At 43.7% G+C, this 17,538-nt stretch overlaps 1 protein-coding gene across 5 annotated transcripts in view; it reads right to left on the reverse strand.

The window, feature by feature from the left end:
* Positions 1 to 17,538, reverse strand: part of TMCO3 (transmembrane and coiled-coil domains 3) — a 612,636-nt gene that overhangs the window by 139,194 nt on the left and 455,904 nt on the right. For all 5 annotated transcript variants that reach the window (XM_069204660.1, XM_069204658.1, XM_069204662.1 and 2 more), the window contains exon 10: positions 7,709 to 7,859. In XM_069204660.1, coding sequence (XP_069060761.1) covers positions 7,709 to 7,859 — 151 coding nt within the window. The remainder of the gene's footprint in view (positions 1 to 7,708; positions 7,860 to 17,538) is intronic.

The raw sequence follows: 17,538 nt of genomic DNA on the forward strand, positions 1-17,538 counted from the left end.
AGGGAGGCAGGGTGGCAGGAGGGTTGGCAGACTGGCCAGACCACTGCTACCTGATCCACGAGGATGGTGGATCCTGCACCCTCGGCCATTCAGAGGCTGGACAGCATGCACGCCAGGGTGGCTGACCAGGAATGGGCACAGTTGGAGATCCCTTCCGTAGCCACGAAAGGGGCAAAAGACAGATTGAGGGGGTCGAGGGGCCACCACGAGGCCCAAGGATCTTGCCATTGCTTGAGAATCCTCAAAGCACTCAAGAACTGAGTCTGCTTTGACTCTGAAAGGGCAGGTCCATCTAGGTAGCTTTGCCATACCCTGAAAAGCCAGTCATTCTCAGTCAGGCATGGTGCCTCCAGGCCACTGTTGAGGAAACCGCTCTGCCCAGTAAGTCAGTTGTGTCCAGTCCGCAATGGATTGTGAATTTCGCAGAATCTTTCCAGTTGGCAACAGACTGAGAGAGTACAGCCCAGGCCTCCGCTGGGACCTGTGGCAGCACTTGTGCAACTGTATCCCACGGAGTGTGGGAATAACAGCCCAAAAGGTAGACGGTTTTCATGGACCACAATGCAAGGCTAGTGTATATTCTTCCTAAGTTTGTCCAACCTTTTGGATTCTCTATCCAGCGCTGGGTTTGGAACAGATACCCGGTAGGACATCCGTGAGGAACTCATTAAACAGGAACATGGGTTCTGAGGTGGAGCTCCCAGTTGAAGCACTTCTGTCAAGAGATTAGTCCTGACAGACACCGAAGGCAACTCAAAATACATGACCTAAGCTGCTCTCCTCACCACCATGGAATAGGAAGCTCCCTCCTCTTTAGCCCATGGTAGGGGGAGAACACATGCCAGTATCTGGAGAAGTATCCACTACGCTGGCTTCACACAAGTCTGTACACCAGTCCATAGGTTGCTCATCCTGGAGTTGGTACGCGAAAGGGTTCAGTGACCCCTCATATTCATCCTTGTAACCTAGCTCATAAGAAAGGGGCTCAGAATCCGATGTAGGAGGCAAGTCTCCTGCTGGTGTTGGAATCGTGTTGTCGCCACCCGTGGGAGTGGACGGCGCCAGGAGCATCAGCGTCAGGACCGGTGTGGGGAAAGTCGTAGTGGTACAGCCGACGTCCGTCCGGATCCAGAAGTGGATCCTTGGGTGCCCCTCAGAGTCAAAGCCGCAGAACCCGAAGGTGCCCCTTTTGATTCCGTAAGGCCAGAGGCGCTCCAGTGGTGTCAGGCTGCTCAAACATGAGGCACAGGCCTCGTAAAACTCTCTAAGTTGGCCAGGGGTTGCTCCGGGTCCCAGAAACTCTGGGAGGCATAAAGTCAGCCTAGGTGCAGGCTCCGCAGGGCGAGGTCTAGAACGCTGATGCTTTCTCACCTCGAAGGACAGCGGATGAGGAGAGGTCAAAGAACACTTCAACTTCTTAGCTTTCGACTTACTCAATTGTCCTGATGACTTGGAGTGGGATGACGAAGATGGAGTACTACGCAACTGATCCCGGGACCTTCCTGTTGATCGAGATCTCGACTTGCACGGAATTGAGTGTTAGGCTGCCATCAGCTTCAGGGACTGCTCCTTCAAAGCCTTTGGATGCATGGCCTGACACTCAGAGCATGACTTTGGGTCATGGTCGCACTTCAGGCGCCAAAGACACATGGGGTGCAGTTCCGTCATGGACATTGCCTGATGACATGAACCGCAAAGCTTGAACCTGGACTTCCTCGAGGACATCCTCAATCCACCAGGAAAGGAAAACTTTAAAAAATCTTCAACAAAAAGTTTTTTAAAAAAGCCAGTCAAAAATGACATAGGGGTAGCTCTCTTTGGATCAGCGCTTGCTAGCGTGGAAAGAAAAGAACTTACATCAGCGCATCGGGGTGGCATCTATATAGGAACCGTGACACCAAAGCTGGCACAGATGACGTAGATAACGAACACAGCCGACTGATGCCACCTGATGGCACGCAGGGGTACTGCTCACAAAATTCTCCTGATCCAGTCGGATGCCAGGGGGAAATTCAAAGGGAAGGAACCTGCAACTAGAAGTGTCTCTCAGATCTGGTTTTCACCATCGGGATAATGATAGCCAAAGGAACTTAAGTGTGTAAATGGGGAGACCCTTCCATGTCTGATCTGAACACTTAGAAAAAGGACATTGACTGGAGCATGTTCACAGAGAAAGACGTATCTGAAGGCAAAGGCTGCCGAAAGAAGTGGAGTCAAGTGTGGCAACATTGACAAGCCTACAGGGAGCTAAATACGACAGGGTGAAAGTATGCACAGTATGGGAAGCACAATGGTAAAGGTTGAAAGTATTAGCTTTAGAGGCACTCTAAATGATATAACACAATGGTAGTGGTCAAACTACCTAAATGATTTTTTTTTTTCGGGGGATGTCACTGAGTATTGTATTCCTTCAAATGCTGGTGGCTAATTCCTTGACAGTGGAAACTTTAATAAAATGTTTTGTGTTTTTTAAAGAAGTAGAATGTATATCTCAATGCACCACAAATGAAGAGGACTCATTAAAGCTATTCAAGGTGAACTAAACGTCCCAATGGCAGTTTGAGAAATGTTTTTATTGAAAATCGTGACTAATTGCCAAGTAAACTTGTAAAGTGCAAGATGAAAAGGCTACTTATCTTCAGTAAGTATCTTTCTGGATGATAACTGTATTTTCGTACAGATTTCTCACCTTCTCGAAGTTCCAGGGACAGGCTGGACACAGCAACATGTTCCATAGTTCTATCAAGCTAGAAGGGGGTGATGGTGCCTGTAATGACACCACAGTAATGTCTTGGAGCCTTAAAGGACCCACCCCTGTGTCCTGACATCCATTTCCCATTGCTTTTTCTGTACCATTGTGGCAAGTATGGTGAGAATAACATCATTATTGACAAGGTGCAGTGCAACAATTAATTTGAAACCTTATTAAGAGGATTACCAGTTGACCAACCTTTAAGATTGAAAGGTGGGAGGGATGGGTGAGGGAAAGATGATTGTGTTGCTGTATTGCAGATTTCAGCCATTAGGACTTTTCTGCCAGGGCTAGAGTTGGGAGATTTCACCCTGGAATGTCCTCTGGGGGTTACTTGTGTGGAAGGGCATAGGCAGTTCGATACACAAGATTATCCACCTTGAAGGAGTCCTCTTTTGTACCACCTTGCAATTCCTGTTGCATAGGTACTCTATTAATAGCTGATCATCACTTTGAATGCCCTATGCCAGGATGATATAAAATCTGACTATTCCCTGTGATCCACTCTGTGGAGCATCCCATCCTCCATGATCAGATGTGGCAGGGCGGAGGTGGGATGTGGAAGGAAGATAAAGTAATGGACTAACCAAGATGGAATAGGGGAACTAACATGGGTAGGAAAGCAGCTGTGCTTCAAAGAACTAACTTGTCAGTGAAAAACAGCTAAATGAGTGATAGAATGCCTCATGTGTCAGTGTGCACTTATGACGAGGAGAATGCAGGAAGCCAGCAGACCGAGCAGGCATAAGACCATCGGGGATATAATTTGTGCTCCTTCATGAAACATCATAATCATATCCTGAATCTCTCAAATTCGCTGAGGAGGGTGAATGGGGTGAGGTTTAACGCATTGTCTTATCCAGTACTCCTCCCATTATTAGGAGGTGCTTGGAAGGCTCCAGGCGAGATTCGGGCACAGTGATTGAAAAGGTCAGATAAAACAGCAAAGATTTTGTTGCCTGCAGATAGTGTAACATCAACTCTGGAGACTTTTCATTGGGCAGCCAGTCATCCATAAACAGGAATACAAGGTCTAAGAAATTGGGTTGCTGGTTGAAGGGGTTGTGAGCCCTTATCAGGCAACATCCATTATCTAACATCGGGGTGAACCACTAAAGTCACTAAATTAACCTGTGCTTAACCCTCTGGTAGATGGCACAAAATCAGTCAGGCTTAACTTGGAGGCAATGTGTAAAGTATTTATGCAGCACAGAAGCAGTAATAAAGTGACAACACTACACAAGAAATATCCCTTACTGATTTAGAAAAACAGAGTCAATTTTTATCAATTATTTGATACCGAAGCAATACCAAACCAATTTGAAGAATCTGAGATATGCAATTTTAAATGTTTAGGTAAAAATAGTTATCTGGTTCTGCTGGACCTGGGCAAAGTCACAAGTTCAGGTCGACCGTGATGGAGCGCAACTAGATACAGGGACAAAGTTAGGCCCGCTGAGAATTGTACCTTAGGTCCTCAATGTGGGGCATTGTGCCATGCAGCAGCGGCTCCCAGGTTTGATGCGAGGCACCGCATTGAGATGCGTCAAGCAGCGTCAGTTCCAATGAGAGGTCCTCCATCGAGCTGTGCTGTGCAGTGTCAGTTCCGGTGAGGAGCTGTGGGACAAGGTCTGCATCAAGTTGCATTGCACTGCACCAGTTGTGATGGGGAGCTGCGAGGTCCTCCACCGGGTTGCACTGCGCTGCATCAGTTTGAACTTTGGACCATAGCTGGCCTAACAGCGCACATTTGATTCCACTTCCAAGCATGGAGGTCTGAGGAGGCACCACTTGAGAGCTTAGGACTCACAGTAGGCAGAGTCCAGATACAGAGTTCAAGATGGTTGGAGCCTTTTCTGTCCCTGCGGCTCTGATCAGGAGGCCACCCAACTAGCCCTTGGAGTCACTCTGATGGTTCTGAGTTCAAGGTGCAGGTCCCGTCCTTATTACTCATGCAGTAGAGCAGTCCTTTTTCTGAGCATTCCAAAGGGCCAGAAGTGATCTAAAGAGTGGGCCAGAGGGTTCAATATTTGTACCTGGGGCCCACTTTAAAGTGGGAGAAGCTTCTGAAGGTTTCCTTGACAGAGGTGTCTGGAATATCCTGCCTCCCTGTCCTTGTTCCAGTCTATCTGTGGGGACATTAGGCTAGAGTGAAGTTCTTTATATGCGAGTTGAGCCAGTGTTGCAATTGTGTGGTAGGTGACAGCCCTGCACCTCTATCAAGTCAGAGATGTCTTATCTTGCCAACACTTAGGCCCTCTATTGTGATGCTGTCCGGGAGGAATACACAAAGGTAACTGCCATTTACACCTAGTAATGTGACCCAGGAACGGGCTGCAGGCACCAAATGGTAGGGACAAGAAAATGCCAACTTTCTAAAAGTGGCATTATCATAATTGTGACTTAAAAACATATTTTACCATTAAAGAGTATTTAAAATTTCAATTCCTCAGATACCAAACTTGACTTTCCTACCTGATCACTATCAAACGTTAGCTCTTATTAAATGTAATAAGGTAACCTAATGTTATCCTATAGGAGATGTAGGCCTCACAGTATTGAAAAATGATTTGAGAGTTTTTCACTACCAAGACATGTGAAACTTCAAAATACAAGTCCAACGTTTGAATTATAATGTAAACTATCCTATGGGCTATTTAGGATCTAATTTAGGGGTGACATATGTATTAAAAGAGGGAGGTTTAGGCTTGGCAAATAAATTATTTTGACAAGTCAAACTGGCAGTTTAACATTGCAAGCAGACTGCAATGGCAGGCCTGAGACATGTTTCACAGTGTTACTTAAGTGAGTAGCACAATACCTGCTGCAAGTCCACTAGCAGTAATTAATTTTCAGGCCCTGGGTATATGTATACCTCTTTACTATGGATTTATGAGTAAATTAAAGGTGCAAATTGGGTGTAAGACAATTTAACCATGTCTAAAGGATAGAGTACAAGCACTTTAGCACTAGTTAGCAGTGATGAAGTGCACAGAGTCCTAATAGCCACAAAATGGGTTCAGAAAACAGAAGGGTTAAAGCATAAAGTTTGAGGTGACCCTGCAGAGAGGGCCTAGTCAACATTGGGATTCTCAACCTCCTGAGAACTGTCACTACCACCAACATCACCTTCATTAGGATCAAAGGTGCTAATATCAACCAGAACAGGAGGACCGCTAACTAGTAGTGCGTGGACCCTATCACAAAAGACAGATACCTCCTTTGGGTTGCAGAATCAAAATGTGGAAATACATGTGCTGCAACTCGAGGGACACCATTTAGTCTCCTGATTCCCTTGCCAAAAAAAACTGAGCCAGGGAAGAGCATCTTGATCTTTTCTTTCTGTAGGAACAAATTTAAGACCCTGAGGTTATATATTCAGAAGAAGACAGCTGCTCTTCTTTGGGACCAAGAAGCATGGAGAATAGCATCTCTGTCCCTTTTCCTGCTGTGACACCAACTCCACTGGTCCTATTTGCAGCAAAATCTCTACCACCTGTTGGAAGATGTGAAGATGGTTTTCTGAGCAGGGGAATCTAGGGGGACAGATATGGGAAGGGGTCTATTGAAAGGGTAGGGCATACCCCCTTTCCACAATTTGTAGGAACTATTACTTACACATTTTGACCTTCCAGCGTGTGAAAATAAGGCCACTGGTTCCACATGCTTCAATAATCCACATCTTCCTCTTAAACAGGCAAAATGCCAACAGTGGTTTATGGCACTATGGCAGTGTGCAAAGAGTCCACAAGTGGCAAAATGGGAAGTTAACTTATTTTCACATCTCCTTCACAAAGTGGCTAATTTCTGGTAATATCCAAGAATTCTCCATCCACGCAATCCTTCAGTTGATTACAACTCATTTGCAGCTAGGAAGGCAGATGAGTCACAGGAAGTCATTTCTGCATTTCTTAACGCAATTCTATCCTCAGCCCATGTTTACAGTAAATGTTGTGTTCCTGTTATGGTTGGCTAAAACTTAAAGATTTAACTCTCACAGCTTATTCTTAGATTGACATCACTTGAGTTCAACTTGAAAAATAGGATGTTCTTGCCTGAAATATTCTGAGATTCATTCTAGCAGTTGATAATTCGAGAGAATATAATTCAATGGCATAATAAAATGAAGGACAGTTTTGTCCTGAAGGCGACAGCCTCTCAGCTAAGGTGTGACAAATTATGCCATGGGAGAATTTCAAAGAGGAAAATTATATATACTTTGAGCTACATAACCTAAGCACTCAAACTACCAGACAGGGATGACAAGGTGCATGACTGTCAAATTAAAGTGTGTCTGCTGTTAGTTGAAGGCTCCTTCCCATGACAGCCTATTGATGCCAGCCAGTCCCCTGTTCAGTGGAGATGAAGTGATTTTTATTCAGAAGTAACCAGCACTCTCAACAGAAGTAAAAAGAAATGGTGTGTCAAAAAAAACAAATATTCTGGATATTCACTGTGAACAGACTTACTACCTTACATTATGGCACATCCTTCTAAAATGTATAATTTCTCCTTAGAAACAACTTTCTAACTCCAGATGCAAAAATAAAAAAATTACAAAACTCTTTTCGGTTTGTGATTCATGGCATTTGGGCATCGCTTGCACCATCTGGCTGATTTATTTTAGTTGAAACTCAGAAACCAGCTTCACAAATGGACTTACATGTTAATCAGTACATGAGAAAACACAATCTGGTCAACAAAGTAGCGTAATATATATTTTAAAAGAGAAACATTTTTAACATTTTAATCATGTAACGAAAATTAATTTAGAAATGTTTTCAGTCTTAACAATAAACTGCCAGTAATTCAATAGTTTCTTCTCGAATTTTCAGGGTACCATACTTTTTGTTTTCTAGTTATTTAGTAGACCCGCATTCAACGAAAGCTTCACAATAAGCGAGTTACAAATTGCTAATGAAGACCTAGCTTTGAGTTTAGAAAAATATATCTTACCAATAGATGCAAAGAAAATTATGGCAAGAAAGTCGCGAATTGGTTCAATACAAGATATAATTTCTTCAGTAACCATATGACCTTGGGACGAGATCAATGCCCCAGCTAAGAAGCACCCCAGTTCCATTGAAACATCAAGCAGCTCTGTGATCTGTAACAGAACAAAGAAATCACGTTTAGTTGCAGCATGTAACAAAGCAAACAATACTTTAATCTTTCATGGAAAAAGACTATAAAATTATTCTCAAGTGACAAAATAGAACATATTTCACTAGCAGTATAGTTTTTTATTCCAAGATCGCTTGCATCGAGAGATTAAAAACATATGAAAGTAACAAATAGGCAACACTTGAAATCTAAAGAGAAAATTGCATAAGCAGTTTGAATCCCTCCTGGGACTTGAAAGAATTGTGATAAAAGCTACTTAACTTGAAATGTATTTTTGTATTGTTTTAATAGTCAAGACTACAACATGAAGCTCAGCTTAGGTATCAACAGAATAAAGTATTGACATTCACTGCCAATTTACCAAGCCTCAAACCATGTCCACCTATAATATATTTACCATGAAACATCACTTAAAACTATCCCATACTGAAATACATAGTGGCTCCTGTAGAGACTGAAGGTGGAAGAGCAGGGGACAGCGGTGAGACTGAGAAAGATCTGGCCATGAGAACTATTGACCAACAGAATTATCCAGCACTAAAAAAATCTTTCCCCACAACCCTTCCACAAATGTAAGACGTACCATGCATAAAATGTTCTGAAAACAATATCACACTTCCTTCCAATCAAACACAGCATTTACTGAAAGTCTGATAGCCTCAAATGAATCCGTCTCCCCCAAACACCCATATAAGGATCGGTCCGCCCACCTTCAACTGTGCACTAAAGGTTCGCTTTCAGTTTAACAGAAAATCTAATTGACACCTCACAGCTTTCAGTCCACATCTCACAAGAGTCTCAGGACACATATCAGCAAATAGAAGTATGCGATTACTCTCCAAGGCCATTTATTTTTGCATAATGGTGCCTTTAACAATCTTCAGCTAATGTCAAGGTGAATATCACAGTTTCTCCGGAATGGGAGACATCGCTCTTCAGCCTCAAGAGTCCCCTACACACTTACACACCACTCATTGATTTTTCAGCTCCAGGATTCTCCAGTAGTGCATCTATTTCTCCACCGTGACAGTAAGTCAACCAGACTCAAGGGTTGACCCCAGGAGCCCAAGTCAGCGGGTCCAATTTGACCACACCCTCAATTGAAGAGGTCATGAAAATGTAGGGCCTGATTACGACCCTGGCCAAGGGGATTACTCCATCCCAAACATGACGGATATCCCGCCTGCCGTTTTACAAGTTCCATAGAATATAAGAGAACTTGTAATACGGCAGGCGGGATATCCATCACGTTTGGGGTGGAGTAATCCCCTCTGCCAAGGTTGTTATCAGGCTCTTAATGTCTTACAGCATCAACTTGCTTTGTCGACCCTGACCCTCCAAATGGTGCTAGTGTTGGAACTGAAATATGAACCTAAACCTTATTCTAGCTCATCGACCGCATGGTGCTAACATTCATTTAGCAATGGCTTCTCTAGCCAATCTTCTCATATAGAGAGATATCTCAAAGACCCTGGAAAATTTCAGATCACCAAAGGTCTTTTTTGTTTTATTATAGGTTTATGCTCTCACACTCTAGTCAATGAAAGATGGGTGTTAGATAAAGGTTTAGCTCAAGAGTCTGGGACAATCCTTTCATGCTTGTGTGACACTTAAGAAATACTCCTCCAAACTGCATAGGGGTCCCTGAAATAGCTTGCTGAAACTGGACAATGTCTCAAGTTGATGAACTGGGTGAGTAAACCAGGACCATTATGGTCTACGGTTGAATAGGGCTTACAGAAAACAGCCCAGGTGATAAGCAGGATTGGGAACCGGTACCAGTCAAGTTCAGGGTTATAATTCAGGATTAGGAAACTGACTGCTCTCTCATGTTGGCACATGATTATTTTCATACAAGTAAGATGGCTATATCTTGAAATTGGTCAGTTTCTGTCAACAGTTTAGAGTTGACGGGCAAGCACAGGTCTTTCATCAGGTGCTATATGCTAACTGTCCTTGAAGCAGACATCAGAAACTCAGCACATGGTCTCCATGCATGCCACATGTGATTTTGCAACACAGCATATACTCCAGTATAAGTTAAAGGGCTCAGTTACGGGCATCTGAGGAGGAAGACCAGCTAGCATCTGTCCCAGGAGTACAGATAACAAGACCTTTAGGCCTCCTAACTCACAGGGAATGGTTTGTACCTACCCTCCGCTACAGAAAGGGGTACTCTTTGTAGCTACCCTAGACTAAGAAAGCTTTGCGCACAGATGGTGATTCACAAAAGACATGCAAAGTCCGAGAACTCATAACAAATTGAATAATACAGGGTTTGCATGAAAAGACAAACCAGGCTGGCTTTAATGTGCTAATACACGCAAACAAGCATACATTAACGGTGTTTGCATGTGTTAACACATTAAAGAACAGATATTCTTGTAGCACACAAAGCCCAGCTCGGCCAGTGCAATGTAATTCAACAATACATTATTTTGAGAATTATTTCAAAAACATGTATTTATTTACTTTGTTGTAGATAACCAAATATAAACTCAAAATGACAATTTCATATTCCTACACACTTTATGTGTAATACTTCAGCAAGGCAAGACAGTGATTTGCCATTCCATGTATAAATCCTTATTTTCAAGATTAATAAAGTCATTATCGGTTTCAGGAATGCCTATTATTTGATCAATCACTTAAGGTACTTCTTCTGCTTTCACTCCCTCTTGTGTTCTGCCTTTCTCTTCAAGACTGTAGTAAGTCTGTCAATATTCTGCACTGGATCAGACTCAATCTTGCTTTTATTGCTACTTTCCTTGGATGCAGTAGTGCAGCATCCCAATCTATATCCTGTACTGGTACCAATTCTCTTTCCTATGTCACACAATTTTTTTCTGACTGTTCAATTTATTACTGGTGTGGGTTTTACACATAGACGCTAAACTCCATGCTGATTCAATTCTTTCAGTAGTACCTTGTTTTCTAGTGGAATTGCTTCTGGTATTCTAGCCCATTCGATGGATTCTGCTGTAAGGTGAGCCTAAGGTGAATGTATTTTTTATCTAGGTCTGCATCAGCTCACTTTCAACTTTGAACATTTTTTAATACCATTTTGTCTATTATGTCTCCCGTGTCATATAACCAAATTTCACCGTATGCAGTTACTTCAGCCAAATCCCCATCCATAACTGGCTCTCCCTCAGAAGCTTTCTTTTCCAACTAGTTGAGGCCATTCCTTGAGGCATATATTTAATCATTTATTACTTGGAATTGGAAGGCCCAATAGTAAGCCCTCATGTCAGGGAGTTATTCCCATGGCATTAATGGATCTATAGGGTGCCTTTAAGAATATCTTTGGGGTTCCTCCATTCATAGAAACAAGTCCAATTCCTTCTCTATTGTTAAGGAGAAGTATTCCAATATTGTAACCATGTGTTCTGTATCACATAGAGCAATTTTGGAAGATTAATCATTTTAATATATTCCCAGTATGAACAGTGGTTAAGTGTGCCTTCCCCGTACATCAACTTTGAATTCTATGTCAGGACCGGTGGTGAGGATTATGCTGAACTTTCCATCCTTTATTTATCCCCACCAGACTTCAACAAGGATAACACCAAGACTACTTTTACCATCATTCCCAGGGAAAAACTTTGAGCCAATTACAGCCCCTTCAGTCCCTTATAATGAGCAATCCCTCCTCTTTCTTTACCGTTCCAGCAGGCAGATAAGTGTTCTTTCCTTATTACTGGATTTTCTGTATGCTATAGCTTGTATGATATATTTCAGTGTGCAGTTTTCTACAGGAGTTTTGCTCTGGTGCGGAAACGCATCTTACCACTCCTTTCATGGCCAGTCTGTGCCAGTTTTGCTGCTGGGGACCTCTCAAGTGTGGTGATTAAAGCGACTCATCAGACAGCGTCCTTACATGTGAGATGCGACCTGTTGCAACGGGCGACTAGATGGTTTGCATCAATCTAAAGCTTGCACATTTAACTGGCCCTATTTTCACACCCCAATTCAGGTTTCTTCAATTCCAATGGCGCTGTCAAGTCCTCAAGTTTCAGGCACTGTCTTTCGGGCTCTCATCGGCACTGTAGTGTTTCACTAAAGTACTCATGGAGGCATAGTGAGCTCAAGGCTTCCGCTTGATCATCTACATAGACAATCTCATCTTAATGAATCAGTGCCCGCTCCAACCGGAGCAGTTGCAGTCCACAATTCATTTAATGAAAAGTTTGGGGCTTGTCATAATCGAGCAAAAGTCTCTTCTGACCTCGTCCAAACAGACTACATTCTTAGGATTCATCATCAATTCCACGGACAGGACCTTGGGCCTTCCCTCACAAAAGATGTCAAAAATCTGAAGTGAATCGAGGTGTATCCAAGTAGTCGGCCTACTATTGTCTTCCATTCAGATGATCGTCCCAGGCCCTCTGCACTGCATTAGCCTTGAGACTTTAAAAACCTTTCAATTCCACAGGGGCCTTCGGTACTGAAGACCAGGTTCAGCAAGAGATGAGAATATGGCTTACCCACATGGAGGTGTGGAATGGCAGGGCCATTTTTGGTTCTGACCCAGATATCATCAGAGTCAGACGCCAGCAAATCAGGATGGGGGGCTTTCGGTGGGGACCCTTTCACTGGAGGAAAATAGTCCAAGGCAGAACAACAGCACCACAGCAACTGCCTGAAATTAATGGCAGGATCATTTGCAGTCCAGTGTTGGACCAAGGAGAAGGTGAATTGCTGCGTCCTCCTAACGATGGACAATGTTGTCAGTCAGGTATATCAAGGTATATCAACCATCTGGGGGATCCCAGATCAAAACTCCTGGCGGACCTGGCCAAGGAGTTCTGAGAGGTTTGCCTAACTCACAAGATATCCGTGACGGCGGAGTAGTTACCCAGGGGCCTTTAATGATGTGGCAGACAGGTGTTCTAGGGAATGGTCAGATAGGAGTCTTTGGCAACTGGATCCGCATGACTTCCATCAGATCAACAGTCTGTGGGGTCTGTTCGCAGTGGATCTTTTTGCTTTTTGGCTAGATCACCAGGTGGATCGCTTCTTCAGCTGGAAGCCAGATTCGCTGGTGAAGGCGGCGTACGTCTTATTTTTTTTCTCGCTTTTATTGATTTATTAAATAAGACATTACAGGTATGGATAAAGAAAGAGAAAAGGGAACGCCTTTAAAAAATAAAATAAAAGAAATAAAAAATTCTATACATTTAAATATAAACCTAAACTTCGAAAGAATCGGGCACAAAGTGCACCAACCACAAATCCAGTTGTCACACACCAGGCGTTTAAAAACAAAATCCCATATTAAAAGAAATACAGGACAATCCTAATCAAATAGCCTTGCCTATCAATCACCAGGGCCATCCCACCAAGTATCTGCCTGGATGAACACTCGCACAGGCCATTTGCACAGGAGCATCTGTATCCACTCCTCGACTGGTGACCAGATTATTTGACCCTTCCTCCTCGCACGTCTCCCCCTCTGTTTATAACGACCTTTCTCTAAGTTATAAATGCAAGAAAATTGCTTCTCCATTGCATAAATGTTGGGGCTTCAGGCCTTTTCCAGGCTGCTGCAATACACATATGCACTGTGGCCATAGCCACGAAAAGTAATTCACAGCCTGCTTGCGAAAGGCCCTGTTCACTGGCCAGACCAAAAATGACTGCCTGAGGTGTAATGTGTATTTGTCTTTGCAAAATCAAACTAAATAAATCTGCTATGGATCCGAAGTAGCTTGCCAATCAGGAGCAGATGATAAACATATGCATTAAGTCCGCATCCCCCGCCCCAAATCTATTACATTTTTAATCTTGCCCCACTAGTACAGCTTGTTAGGTGTGTGATATAAATCAAAATGTGTCTTAAGATGCTGACTTTTGAGGCCAGCTTTAGAAAGTACTTACTTGCATATCGACAGAGATTTCCGTATCACCAACCCCTTAATCCCTAGCCTGATGTCCTACCTTATATTCTGCGGTTCCATATCGTCAGCAAGACTTGCAATCAGTTATCATAAATCTGCCCTACAGGGGATCCACCAACAATTATTTCAATTATAGGGCTTTCCATCACCAAAAGTTGATTAGTATCCAGTTTTGTAAGATAATCACGAATCTGCAGGTATTTACAGAAATACTCCTTCCTCAGCCCAAACTCACGCTGACCCTCCTGAAAAGAACATTGCTCATTCTCAAAAAAGTCACCAAGCTTTGTGATCCCATAGGCCTCATGTCTTCTACACATACCATCATCTGCCGCCAAACCTTGAAAGCCCCATCCACCGTCTTAAACCGAGTTCTCTTATAATAATTCCACTCAAGATACTTCAAAAAACAACACCTAGCTTTATTGCCCAAGGCCAATTGGTAAATAGTGGGTGGGGTAGCAGAGGTGGTCCAAGAATTGTTCCCAGTAATCAGAACTGCCAAGTGTTGAAGCATCCAGGCCCAATAGTAATATAGGAAACCGGAGGCAGCCCACCCCCCACGTTCCTTAGGAAAAATCATACATTTCCCCCACCCTCATAGGCTTCCGAATTACCCAAATAAAGCCAAAAACAAGGACTATCCAGCTTCGCAAACCAACCACGATGGATTTCCAACGGTATAGCCCCGAATAGATATAATATTTTTGGGAGTACCAACATCTTTAAAACATTGCATCTGACCAGAATAGTTAGATGGAGATTAGTGATTGCACGCAGATCCTGTTTGATCTTATTCAATAACAGCTCAAAGTTTTTCTCAACTATCTTCTCAGCTCTAGAAGAGAGGTTAACCCCCAAATACGTCACTTCATCAACCCAGCGTCTATCTTCCAAATAGTCTAGAGAGCTCAAAACCTAGAGATGGCACCAAAAATGCTTGCTTCCTCTTCTAGAGCATTGAGGGCCCCCTCGGGGTTCTGTGTAGTAATCACTATTTATCATCAGCATAAGCAAATATCTTGTAATGCGCCTGATTCACAGTGTCTGCTCAAATCCTGTGATTACCTTCCAGACGGTTGATAAATGGATCAATATATACAGCAAACAGAAGTGGTGAGCAAAGGCAGCCCTATCTCGTTCCTCTAGTGATATGGATCACTTCTGAGCCCTTACCACCAATCTGAATCCTGGCCTCAGGGCTGTGAGAGAGCTAGCTAATTGACCTGATGAAACTCTGGCCTAGCCCCTTCCTCCGTAGTACCTCCCAGATATAGCCCCAGGAAACACGATCAAAGGCTTTCTCCGCATTCAATAACACTAATCCCAAAGGTGATTTGGTTACTTCAGCAACATCTAAAAGAGTTATTACTCTGCAAACCTGATCAGCAGTGTCCCGACCCGGGATAAACCCATGCTGGTGAGATGAAACCAACTTGGCTATAACCATCCCCAATCTACCAGCCAAGATTTTTGAGTACATTTTTGTGTCTGCATTGATAAGTGAAATAGGACGGTATGAACCGTTGTTCAAAGGGGGTTTACCCTTTTTCTTAAATACCACAATATTCGTGTCCTCCAAAGACGACGGTATCATTCCCTCTAGCTGAACACAAGTCAAAGTAAGCAATATTACATCGAGCAGCTCAGGTAGAAACACTTTATAAAACTCCAGAGGGATTTTATCTGGCATTGCAGCCTTCCATCTTGCCATGGAACCAATTGTAACCGTTATTGCCTCACGTTTGATCAGTGATTCTAGTTGGGCCTTCTATGCATAATCCAGTTCTTCACCGAAGGTAGAATGCAGAAACAGTGAGTAGCTAGTCAGTGACAGGGAGATATCTTCTGTGTATAGATTTACATAATAATTCTTAAATACCACAAGGATCTCAATAGGACTCTCTACCGCTCAGACTGGTCAGACAATGAGAAAAAATTATCAGCTGCTTCTTCTGAGAATATCTTGAGATTAGTAAATTTGCTACCCGCTCTGCCCACGCTCTGCCAGGGCCCCAACTCCTTAGAGCCTGACCCAGATATACCTCCGGATGTCTTGGCAATAGTGTTTGTGGACCCTTAGTGACTAATCATTTGATTAGAGGCCCCCCTTCTACAGTCCCCCCCACAAAACAAAGGGTGCCTCTTTCTGCGGTATAGATGCAGCACAGACATGCTGAGCGATGGGAGAATCAGCCGTAGGACACCACCAACAGCCTAGCAATACGTGTAGTCCTTGGTAGAGCACATATGTGAAGTCTCTACCGTAGCCTGTCAAGAACTCCTGTGCGCCGGGGGAGCCATGTGATCCCTGCACAGGGGCGGCCTGAAAACACAGTGCTTCCTGGTTCGCTTCCACGTCCAGAGAAGGAGAAGCTGTGATGGCTCCCTAGGAGGCAATGACCGCCTCAGCTGCAGAGGCCGGGTCAACATTTTTACCAAAGGCATAGGGTTCAGCTATCCAGAGGCAGCACCGACAGGGTCAGAAGGAGGTACAAACAGGTCACTCACACGACCCCCATCTTGGACCTCAAAAAAACCATCGGTGTAGGTCTTCTTAAAGAATTGGTCAGCGGAGAGTGGGTATACCTTCCGTCCACGCCCAATGATAATGAGACTGTCGACTCAGGTGAGACATCAGAAGGCGTGGGTAGTCCTCAGCACGGCTTATCGGAGGTCGCAAGTTTGGTTTCCAGTTCTTCTGTAAATTTATTTTCCAATCCGTCTACTCCATGCTCCAGATCTGTTTCGGGATCCACTGGGGAACCCTCATCTGTTAGTCCTTCAAGGCCGACTGCCACTCATGGCAAGGAGGATTACAGGGCGAGATGGAGAATCCCGGGGCTTTCAGGAGAAGCTGAAAGAATGATGGCCGCAGCGTGGGCAGACAGTACCACTGTAGTGTAGCCATTTTTAATATAGCTTAATGCACGTTAGTTTCACATACTAGGCCGCTGTGCACTTTGCCCTAGATACATTTTATTCAGCCTCGCACTGTTATTTTACAATAACCAGTTTTACGGTCTTGTTTTTATTTCCTTCTATCACACTGTTTAGCTTAGTTCAGCACTTTGTTCTCAAATAATGCACTCTTGATCGCCCTGTGCTTCAGTCAAGGCTACAGTCTGGTACATTGCCGGTAAACGTGGCAGAAGATTAGTCTCCAGTATTCGTAGAAGATACACATCCTTACGTAGGGACATTTTCTTAGAACATCTGCGTGTTAGTTATAAAACACTTCTTAGTGCTAGTACAGGTCAGAGGGAGATTCCGGCCAGGAACCTACAACTAGATGCTGACTGCCCTGTTGCAGATGCTGATGCAGATTACAGGCCTTTGCTCAGGTATGAGGGTTGATGTCCTCCCGGGGGAACCTGAAAGGCAGGCTTAGAGCTTCACATGCTGTGCTCAGAATATAACTTAGAGAGAACATAAGCTAGTAGCACTATGATAGCCTTATTCTTGTGCTTCACTCTCATCGTTACTATTTTAATCCTACTGTGTTGTGTAGTTCTGGTTATCGCAGCTCAAGCTTTGCTATCTAAAATGCAGTCGTTTTATTAAACCAATCTTTAAAACTTGAACTGCCTTTGTCATTTCTATGTGAGACCGCACTGTGTATGAGAGAACCGTTTGGGACCTGAGTGATCACGACTTCCCTGGGAAGTGCTAAGATGTCATGCGCTCGGCTGCCCAATTGTCTCTTCCCTTCGGGAGAGATGAGGCACTGCTCGTTACCTGGAGCAAAACCTGGATTTGGAG

The sequence above is a fragment of the Pleurodeles waltl genome, chromosome 8, assembly GCF_031143425.1.
Source record: "Pleurodeles waltl isolate 20211129_DDA chromosome 8, aPleWal1.hap1.20221129, whole genome shotgun sequence".
Classification (NCBI taxonomy): Eukaryota; Metazoa; Chordata; class Amphibia; order Caudata; family Salamandridae; genus Pleurodeles; species Pleurodeles waltl.